Source organism: Apis laboriosa, unplaced genomic scaffold (genome assembly GCF_014066325.1).
Source record: "Apis laboriosa isolate Shangri-la unplaced genomic scaffold, ASM1406632v1 scaffold28_cov147, whole genome shotgun sequence".
NCBI classification, from domain to species: Eukaryota; Metazoa; Arthropoda; class Insecta; order Hymenoptera; family Apidae; genus Apis; species Apis laboriosa.
This window is the reverse complement of record NW_025222687.1, coordinates 668,495-680,003: the sequence shown is the minus strand read 5'-3', so window position 1 is coordinate 680,003 and position 11,509 is coordinate 668,495. Positions and strand designations below refer to the sequence as shown.

Below are 11,509 nucleotides of genomic sequence, written 5' to 3'. Positions count from 1 at the left end.
AATAAAAATTACGTAGAATAAATTACGAAATTGCGACAATATTATAAAGAATTAAAAGGAAATTTTCATTAAAAAATTTTATATATATTTTAGTAATCAAATTCTTCTTGACTGATCGTTTTGTAATATTAAATATAATTTTTGAATAATAAAAAATTTAAATGTTTAATGATGTATATTTGTATAAAATATAACTATGTGATATATCGCTATAATGTATACAAATGTAATAATTATTCGACTTTTAATTAAATTGCTCGTTGCAAAGAGTAACGATCATGTTTAAAAATATTACTGCTATATTTTTTACATTCGTTGATTTCTACAAAACTTTTACTTCATTTTAACAATATATAAAATATCAATATTTAATTCACACACTTAAGCCGCAATCTTAAATTGTGACATTTTATTCGTATTTCACTATCATACTGAAAAATATTTTGAAAAAATATTTATAAAAAGATATTATTTATATTTATGTCTTCGAAATATCATAAAAATAAAAAAAAATCACATCGAATTAAATCTAATAATAATGTAAATCTAATGGCAAACTGGATGGTAGCATGCATTCGATGTATCATTTTAGAACATGCCTTGAAGCGTTCAACATTTTCTAGTTCCCTGAAATTCGAGCGAGTTTACGCATGACCGGTAATCAGAATTGGCAACGCTTATCAGAAATTGTAGCATAATCAAAGATCACTAATGGCGTAGAATGCGCGCGAGCACTCCGATACGAACAGCTTTCTTTTCTACTTGTAGGTGAAGATGCAAGAACCAGTATCTGCGTTCACCAGCGACCACGGCAAACTGGTATTTTGCCAACTAGTAATCGGACGAAACGATGCTCCAATAATCCAATCCTATTCACCTAACGGAATGGTATAATGCTGCTTTACCTTTAGGCTAAAATTATTTAAACTAAAAGATACATCTTTGAGAAAACTCAGCAGAATTTTGCTTACAGAATATGAGTGAGCAAGTAAGAATGATTATCGCAAAATGTATCGTGTATTCAATTTTATTTATTCGTTTAAAACTGCCATGCCATAAAAATCAACTGAACGTATATAACGCTAAATGCCAAGTATATTGGGAACAGTTTGTTGATTCAATTATCATAATTCGTATCTATATTTGTGCGACAACGAAAGCATTACACTTTCAACGTTTTGTTTATGAACGTTTCGTTGCATAAAAACAAAAAACAAAAAAATAAAAAATCCAATGAAAGAAATTTCAAGTGACAGTAGTTTTGAGGTTAGTAGAACATGCGGAAAGTTTCGTTAAATAGTTTGTTCTGATCGTACGTAAACAAAGCGAGCCATTTCGAGATAGCCATGAAATCGATGGAGGGGATCGTGTTCATCCGTACTTTCTTCGAGCATCGATCGTTTACAAAAAAAAAGAACGATGCCAAAGAGAAAGGACATAAGCAGATATCGAGAGATGCAGCGCAAATGGCGATTTAAAGAGAAGAGAAGAAGCGAATGGCGGCAACATAGACCAGTGGCGCATCTAGTTGTTCGGAACAATATTGCTATTTTCAGCGATTGGACTTGTTAGGTTAGATATAGAAGATGTTAAGCAAGAAGTGTGCGGCTAGGAGAGCCCTTGCTACGTCACTGCGGAGCCCCGTGACACACATCGATGGGCCGAAATGTAACGGTACATTCCTTAGTGACCTACTCTTCGCCTCTGGACGTGCTCTCTCTTCCTCCTTTCTTCTTAAGCCTCTCCCTCCAACTCTGTCGGTCAACCGAACGAGTCGAACGCGATCGCGTATACACGCAGAGGACACTTGCCGCTGTATAAGTACTTTTACCAGTTTTGCCAACGCACGCGACGCCGGCTGATTACACGCTCAGTAATGAAAGCGTCCTCTTCGCGCGCGGAGGTGCTGTCATGTAGCCTCTGTTCTTTTTTTACGCCAGTGAAAACGCTATTGTGGGCGAAAAGTTCGTGCCATGTTCTCTTTTCCTACATAGAAAACGCTGCACCCATGTTTTCTATCAATGGCCGTGTAACCTATAGTGCCATTTTTTTTCTTTCTTCCAATTTTTTCGCGATCGTGATCTGTGTACAGCGATAGTTCTAGCGGATATTTCTTTCTCGTTGAAACGTTGCTGCAGTGTTTCTGGATGTAAGAAAAGAAGAAACATTATACGAACTTTTCGTCCTCTGTAACAGATTCCTGTCGATTAACAGTGTGATATATTCGGACCTAAACGGGTTGCAGGTCCAAACTGTGGATTAAACGTCAATCAAACGCGAGTTATGAATGTGATCGTGCATTTCGTCTTTCAGGTGAGTGATATTCGATTCGTTCCGTTCATATGTGATCGAGGTGTTACGATTATAATTTCAATTTAACAATTTAATTGAATCATGATTCGTGTCAATTGACGACAAGACGAAGATTAATCGAAACGGAATGGATTTTGAGCGAAATTTCTCTGTAAATTTGCACAGGTGATCGTATATCAGCTTGTAACATGTCAAGGAGGTGGTGGACCAAGCACTTTCGGATACGATGCGTCCTCGGCTTGTACTAAACCGTATTCTCGGGCTGGTCGTGCCCGATTGTCGAATCTTCCTTGTGATTTTCAACGGCAAAACTGGTGCACAATAGCTGGCAGCTCTTATCCTTGGTAAGTTAACAGAATTATCTTTCTAACGAAATATTTAACAAAAGGATTAATGAAGGCTTAAGTTAGAAATATAATATCTGGTTAGATATTATATATTAAGTTAGAAATATAAATATCGTAAAGAAATTTAATAATATTAGATAATGTTTTGGTTAAAAGAGAATGATTTTAAAAAGAATATAATATAAAGTAATATTTTTTTTATAAATGAATGCGTAGAAATAGTATGAAGATCAAATTATTTTTTTAAATAGAATATACGTTATTGTGTACATTAACAAATATAACATATGAGTTTTTATAAAAAATTATTAGCCATAAAAAACCATTTATTTAATAAATAATAGAATATCTTTTGAATTAGTAATTTTTCGACTAGCATGACTCAGTACTTTTTCATAGAGAATATTTAGCTGTAAATGCATTAAAATGCATAATCTCATTAAAAAAAAAAAAGTTAATAATTTTTTTATGCATTCGTTTATAAAAAAATGAATTACGTCAAATATAATGATCTCTTTAAAACATTCAATTTTTATTTGAAATTCTTTTTAATATTATCAAAAAAAGGAGAAATACTTAAGATGATAAATTCAATACTACGAGAAGGTAAGTATATAAAAGTAAGTATCTTAGAATTAAGAAAACTGTTGAAAAAACGTTTAAAATTTCAAAAAGTTGTAAAAGGTAAGTATAAAGGATAAATATCTTTAAAATTAAGAAAACTAATAAAAAAATATATAAAAAAAAATATCAAAAAAAGAAAATCGTAATTAAAGGTAAGTAAAAGGTAAGTATATAAAAAGTAAATATTTCTAAAATTAAAAAAATGTCAAAAATTTGATAGTTGAAGAAAAAAATGATAGAATAAATAGATATATAAAATTTCATAAAAATTCTTGGAATTGGAATTCGTGGAAAAATTTCTCAAACAACCTCCTTTCAACTTATATTCTTAATTAAAAATTTGAAACTCGAGCAAAAGTTCGTGGAATTGGGCGAAAATTCTTGGAATCGGATTTCTTGGAAAAACTTTTCAAACACAACCTCTTTTCAACTTATATTCTCCTGTTAAAAGTCAAAAATTTGAAACTCGAGCAAAAGTTCGTGGAATTGAGCGAAAATTCTTGGAATCGGAATTCTTGGAAAAATTTTTCGAGCAACCTCCTTTCAATTTATGTTCTCCTAATACGTTGTCGAAATTTTGGCCGACAAAAATTTTTGTCTCAATTTAGGATTTTGTAATAGGAGAATATAATAATATAGGAGGTGGCACGCGAAATTTTTCCCGCCTTTTCGAAATTTAAAATTTTTAAGTTTCGATACAATTTTTCGACCGGATTTCAAAATTTTGTATTAGGAGAATATAATTTGAAAGAAAGTGACACGTAAACATTTTTTAATACTTACCTATTTTTTTACTTACCTTTACATACTTACCTCTTTCTGCTACGATATGTTCAGAAACTAAGCATTTTTTTAACGTTTTTCTTAATTCTAATTATGGAGTTTGATATACTTACCTGTTTTATACTTTATACTTATCTTTATCTTTATTTCCATTTCTTGATATATTTTCAGGAACTAAACATTTTTTCATCATTTTACTTAATTCTAATTATGTAATTTGATGCATTGTCTTGTTTTATACTTACTTTTATATATACTTTTGCATATTTATATCTTTAAGTTATCATATTTTTAGAAAATATAAAAAGAAACAATATTTTCACAATTTCATATTAAATGCTAGAAATTTATATATAATTTGAATTACGAGGTACAGAATTGAAATGTTAATAATAATTAAAAATAATTAAATTTCATTATAAAATTTTAAATAATTATCTGTAATCGATCGGTATTTGTTATTCTAAGATTATATTATAAAATTAAGAATCTATATCTTTATTTATATCTTTATATCTATATTTTTTATATTACAATTAATTAGATTTATATTAAGATTTATATTAAATTAAGATAATTATTTCCTCGAAAAGAAAATAATGAAAATATATTCAATTGATCACATACGGTGCCTATAATCACGCTTAAAAAAAAATAAAAAAACAAAAAGTGAGAGAAAGCAAAGATAGGTTAAAAATATTGAAATCAGCGCCATCTATAAAATGTATCGCAAATAAAATACGAAAAATAAAGAATAGAAAATATTAAGAGTTATAGAGCAAGAATTGACCTTTGGCGCCATCTTTCAAGTATCAAAAATATCTCTTCCAAAAATAGGATAAAACAGAGTAAGAAAGTAAGAATTGAAAACTAGTGCCATCTTTTAAATGTCAAAGATATGTTTTTAAAAGCAGGATAAAGTAGAACATTCAAATTATCAATCGTATCGCCAATAATTAATTTTCTATTTCATCCTGTTTTTGAGAAAATGTCTTTGGAAATTCAAGAGATGATAACGAGCAATATTCGTTCTATTTTTGATTCTCTGATATGTATATATATATTTACATTTTTATATATTGTAGAAACTATTATTGTATATACCATTACATTTTATGTGAATTACATTACAATATTACAATATTACATTACATTTAAATTCTTAAATATTGATGAAATACATTTTAATCAAATAGATAAGTCAGGTTGATAAAAAAGTTTCTGACATCAGCGCCATCTCGCGTTTGGATCGCAGAAGCTCCAACTTGTTACCAGCATAGCAGAATATATGAGGAGGTATGCGAATTGTGTGACGTCACAGACAAGGTACGCAACATTGTGCGAGAAAGATAACAAGCATTTTTACTTTATCGCATAGAAAATTCATTAATTATTCGTTTTCTACTTAAAATTTCAAGACTTTTAAACTCATATCTTAAAGCTAGAAGTTCAGACATGTTTCCTATATCAATTTTAGTGTGAAATAGCTTTCTATTAATTATTTATATTAATGATTAATATATCGTAATTTCTAATACATCGAGACGCCATATGGAAAATTAATTAATAACTCGTTTTCTACTTAAAATTTCTGAACTTTTAAGCTTGCATCTTAAAGCTATAGCTTTACACAAGTTTCTCGTATCAATTTTAATAAGAAATTCTTTTCCATTAATTATTTATTAACGATTAACATGTCATAGGAATTAATACATTGAAGACGCCATATTGAAAATTAATTAATAACTCGTTTTCTACTTAAAATTTCTGAACTTTTAAGCTTGCATCTTGAAGCTACAGCTTTACACAAGTTTCTCGTATCAATTTTAATATGAAACTCTTTTCCATTAATTATTTATTAACGATAAACGCGTCATAGGAATTAATACATCGAAGACGCCATATTGAAAATTAATTAATAACTCGTTTTCTACTTAAAATTTCTGCACTTTTAAGCTTATTTCATGAATCTAGAAGTTTAACCAAGTTTCTTGTATCAATTTTAACGTGATATTCTTTTCTTTTAATTATTTTTCAACGATTAATGCATCGTAATTTCTAATACATCGAGACGCCGACTTGAACAATAATTAATTATTTGTTTTCTAATAAAAATTTCTGCACTTTTAAACTTGTATTTTAAAATTAGAGGTTCAGATAAGTTTCTCGTATCAATTACAATATAAAATTCTTTTTCATTAATTATTTATTAAATGTATTAGAAATTACGATGCATTAATCGTTAATAAATAATTAATAAAAAAGAATTTCACGTTAAAATTGATAGAAGAAACTTGATTAAAGCTCTAGCTTTAAAATAAAAGCTTAAAAGTGCAGAAAATTTTGATTAGAAGACGAATAATTAATTAATTCTCAAACTGATGTCTTGAATTTCCGTATTAGAAATTATGATAAGTTAATCGTTAATAAATAATTAAAGGTAAAGAATTTCATATTAATATTAATAAGAGAAACTTTGCTAAAGCTTTAGCTTCATAATACAAGTTTAAAAGTATAGAAATTTTAATTAGAAAATGAATAATTAATGAATTTTCGAATCGGCGTCTCGATACATTAGAAATGATAATAAATTAATATGTTAATAAATAATTAATTGAAAAGGATTTCATATTAAAATTGACACTAGAAACTTGTTTAAAATTTTAACTTCAAAATAAAAGTTTAAAAGTGCAGAAATTTTTATTAGAAAACGAGTTATTAATTAATTTTCAATATGGCGTCTTCAATGTATTAATTCCTATGACGCGTTAATTGTTAATAAATAATTAATGAAAAAGAATTTCATATTAAAATTGATACGAGAAACTTGTGTAAAGCTGTAGCTTCAAGATGCAAGCTTAAAAGTTCAGAAATTTTAAGTAGAAAATGAGTAATTAATAAATTTTCCATACGGCGTGATTAAAGATTCTTTCTGTCCTTCTTGCACAATGTTGCGTACCTTGTCTGTGACGTCACACAGTTCGCATACCTCCTCGTATATTCTGCTATGCTAGTAACAAGTCGGAGCTTCTGCGATCCAAACGCGAGATGGCGTTACTCTCGGAAACTTTTTGATCACTCTCTAATTTATCGACATATATTGTATATTGTCAACAATTAGAATATTATATCCTTAATATGAAAGATATAGATTTTTTTGGCTTTGTAGTGTATCTTTAAGACAGTGATTTTGTAAAACATATTTTTATATATGTACGTGGTGATATATATGAAACGAATAGTTATTTATAATTTGTTATTGAAATTTAGTTTAAATTCCAACTGTTATTCACAATATTGCAATATTAAATGTTATGTTTATTCTATACCTCACTTCTACTGAAAGTTTCAAATGAATTCATCCTCGTTATGAATTTTAAATAGACTGTATGCTTCGATTATTAAAATCATACGTGACAAAACTACTAGAATATTGAGAAAGCGATGTAATTTTACTCTCGATACTGAATATACTCATTCGAAATATGATTGTTGTGATATGTAGTACGAAATATTCGAAATAATAGAAAGTGTTTTCAATCGAAATTTCATTTGTGTTGTAATATATAATATATAATGATGATATTAATATAATGAAATAGATTCGATATATTTATGATATAATTTTATTATATAGGCATGCAGTTCGTCGTTTTGTACAAGAGAATCAAGGATTAATGAGGCGCATGTATGGTGACGAAAGACATATTAACGTATTAAGAGCAGAATTTGAGAGAAATGATATAGAATTAAAATACGATGATTATTATCATCATTTTTCAGATGATCATAGGTAAGTCAAATATCTATAAAGATTTGATTCCCAATAATATACGAATATTTCGAATAATCTTTTCCTTATTATAATATTATTTTTTAATCGATTATTTATTTATCTAACGACAATTTAGAAAATACCAGTACAGTCACGATTACGAATATTTCGAGGCGGATGATGATTTAAAATTGAACAACGAATTCAGGGACGAGGGACGAGGTTTTACGAGTAGATCGTTCAACGATAACGTTGCAAAACGATTAAACAAATTTCCAAAATTAAGCGAATACACAAGACCTCATTTTCGACCAACGGAGAGAACCTCGACTATTTCGACTTCAACGACGACAACTACTACTTCGCCACCGACAACTACCATTTCGTCTACCAAGGAAAATTCATCGACAATGATTATATCCTCCACGATTGTTTCGACCACTGTTCGTGAATCAACTACGAGAAATACTCCTTCGATGACAAGTTTGGTAAATAGCACGAACGAGGAAAAGAAAAACTCGTCAGACGAGGTAACGACATCGCCTACAGTCACAAGTTCTTATACAGTGAAAGAGCAAAATTTCAGTATCAATGAAATTTCCGAGCAAATAGACAGAATAGACGAGGTCGTTGAAGAAGCTGGCGAGGTCGTAGAGGTTTCTGAATCCAACATAGAGGAAACGACGACTATGAATTTTCCCGGTACTACCGAATTACCGGATGAACTCGATGGTAGCGAAGATTTATTCGCGACGCCGAAAGAGACGACCGTTCAAGAGGAGGAGACATCCAACTCGAACGAGCAACAAGAGTTCAGGCCACGACCAGAATATCGACCGAATAAGCCGGAAGTTTCGACTATGGAAGGCCAGCTGTATCAGGATGTCGCGGCGAAAGATCAACAGGAACAACCGGTTCTTAAGCTTCGAGGAGTGTAAATGTCGTTTATTTTGTTTGTATGTCGATCCAAAAATGTTTGATTTTTGTCCGAAAAATTAAAATTTTCACGATGAGTATAATTAAGATTAAGAAAAAAGAAACAATATAATTATAATATATAGTTATGATGTATTATTTTGCATTTTTTCTAAATGATAAAAATATTTCAGGAATGCTTGTCCTGTAAAGGAGGAAGTGGTTGCACCATTTTGGGCGAACAATACACGAGGAGAAGTATTGGCACTTTTGAATCTTTATCCCTTCGAGCAATACGTTCATTGGGAGAAATGCACGTAAGTTTATATTAAAATATTGTTTTAATATAAATTCTTGGACAATGTTTTTAAAAAAATTTTTTAATTTTGTTTATGGAAAGACACGAGAACAAGCAGATGTACTGTCGAGATGGATGCAGATGCGAGCAACAATATCGACTTCATCGATTATTAGCTTATGACCCGAACAACGAATGCCGTGGTATTTTCAGCGACTGGTTTAAATTTCCAAGTTGCTGCGTTTGCCGTTGTTACGATTTGCCTCTTGAATTTCGCGTAACATCACGCTCTCCTCGCACTCAGAAGCAACGAATTAAAGTACAATCACCTCGATACACATAAAGAAACTAATTTTTTGGTCGATAGAAATTTCTCTTAATTTCATACACACTATCGTGAAAAACGTAAATGTTTTGTTTTTATAATTCATTATTTGGATTAATGGATATAATAAAATGAATCTTAAATGTAATTTAAGAACGGAGAAAAATTATTATATTAATTTATGAATTTTTAAAATTTATTGAAAAACTGAATGAATGGCTCCAGCCTAGTCAAGAAATTTAGTCTTCGTTATTGTTATTTATAACAAGGAAGAAATTCTGTTTGATAGAATCCATTTGCCATAGCCATTTGTAGCGTTATATTTTGTAAATATAAATAATAAGATGAAAAAAATAATTCATGAAAAGAAGTATATATTGTTTTTTAGTAAACTGGTGCCTCGATTGTTATAAATGTCAATTTATATTATCATTTATTTGATAGATATTAAGTTGTTATATATTTGTATAGATATTTACACGTACAAGTCAAAAGTTGACTTAAACAATCATAATCGACAAACGTGTAAAATCAGAAAATATTATTGTTAATATTATTTAATGAACATTTTTATAAATTAAAAATTTTAAAGAAATATAATATTTATATTTTGATTCTGTCTTCAATTTTTTTCTTTACAGAATAATCTGATTGTCACGTTTTTCTTTACAGAATAATATTAATTTTCATATTTTAAGACTTGCGTATGTAATGCTTGTTAAATATTTTTTTACAAATAATCACAAATGAATAAGGCTCGTGAACGAAACTATATTATAAGCCATATCTTTGTTGCATTTATTCAATATGATTTTATTATTTACATTTGTAACATGTAACGTAAATCTCGGTAATGGAACATTATTTATATATTTTGTAACACTAAACCATATTTTATAATTATTCATAATGTTAACAACCATAAGAGTATAATTATTTATTCATAAGAATGCGAATTTTTACATGTTTTGTAACTAAAAGATTAATGTGAAAATGATCAAATAATTGCCACTGTTACAATTATTATATTATGGAATTTTTGTTATTATTAAAAGAAAGTGAAAATTATAAAATTATATAATTATAATAATCTTGAATTTTGTGTATTACTTCTATCTTATTTTATCTTATCTATTTGGATGATGAAAATAATGAGAAAGTTTTTCGTTAGAACTTCGACTTTATTTCCTTTCTCTCTTACATAAGACAACTTGTACGTTTTACAAGAAAGAAGACTTACAAACAATAACGAACGTCGATATTTGGGTATTCGCACGTGTTTGCCGTAATAACCTCACACGAATACACCGAATCCATTCCTTACATCATACATATTAATCAATGTGTCACATATACATATATATATATTATATCATAATATTACAAAGATTGTATCATCTGTATCGCATTTCAAATATATGTATGTACATATCACATATACATATGTATATATACACACATATATTTCAATATATGTATTTTGTTAAGTTGTTTGTATCATATTAAAAGACATATGCTTATAAATAGAAGTATATATGTATTTATAAATTACGAGCTAGAACATTTGGTATCAAAACCATTGCAAAAGAGAGGGAGGGGATCAGATGACACAATACGGTATTTTATATATTGTTAATTATTTCCAAACAATGTACTTGGATAATTGAAAAATTAGTCGCTAGAATGGCAAAAAAACCATGTTTTGCACATTCTTCTAATAATTATAAATAAATTACAAATTATATATATAACAGATTCTTGAAGAGACCGACAGACTTTTTTTTTTTATCAATATATCGTAATTTTCCGTATATATTATTTAACTAACTGTGAATTGAATAAATTTTAAATTGAGATATTAATTACTATTACGTACACGCAAGCACATAAGGGCAACTTCTATCTTTATTGTATAATTAAATTTTTTCAATATTATCGTAATTTTTCGTACCAAAAGTGTTATAAATTCCTTTAAATTTGTATCATATTTGACGATTGCAATATTTTTTTTTTTCTCGTTTTACTCGCTATAACGTTGAAAAATCAATCGATATCAAGTGATATACTAACACGTGGCATGTTCAATCCATACGATCGGTAAAAGATTTCAAAAATAGTAAGGATTTCAC

General features: G+C 28.7%; 1 protein-coding gene across 1 annotated transcript; it reads left to right on the top strand.

Annotated features, from left to right (window-relative positions):
* Nucleotides 1–2,160: 2,160 nt before the first annotated feature.
* LOC122714186 (protein spaetzle 4) lies at nucleotides 2,161–10,268 on the top strand. Its single transcript, XM_043935320.1, has 6 exons — nucleotides 2,161–2,313; nucleotides 2,479–2,657; nucleotides 7,705–7,860; nucleotides 7,979–8,776; nucleotides 8,952–9,074; nucleotides 9,158–10,268. Exons 1-6 carry the CDS (start codon nucleotides 2,284–2,286, stop codon nucleotides 9,396–9,398), a joined length of 1,527 nt encoding a protein of 508 aa, XP_043791255.1. The 5' UTR covers nucleotides 2,161–2,283; the 3' UTR covers nucleotides 9,399–10,268.
* Nucleotides 10,269–11,509: the final 1,241 nt, after the last annotated feature.

Bases quoted from the DNA above. Each gene is read 5' to 3' on its own strand.
- LOC122714186 (XM_043935320.1), top strand. From the start codon at position 2,284: ATGAATGTGATCGTGCATTTCGTCTTTCAG. The intron at 8,777-8,951 runs GTAAATGTCGTT...AAAATATTTCAG, and splicing joins GTTCTTAAGCTTCGAGGAGT to GAATGCTTGTCCTGTAAAGG. The intron at 9,075-9,157 runs GTAAGTTTATAT...GTTTATGGAAAG, and splicing joins GTTCATTGGGAGAAATGCAC to ACACGAGAACAAGCAGATGT.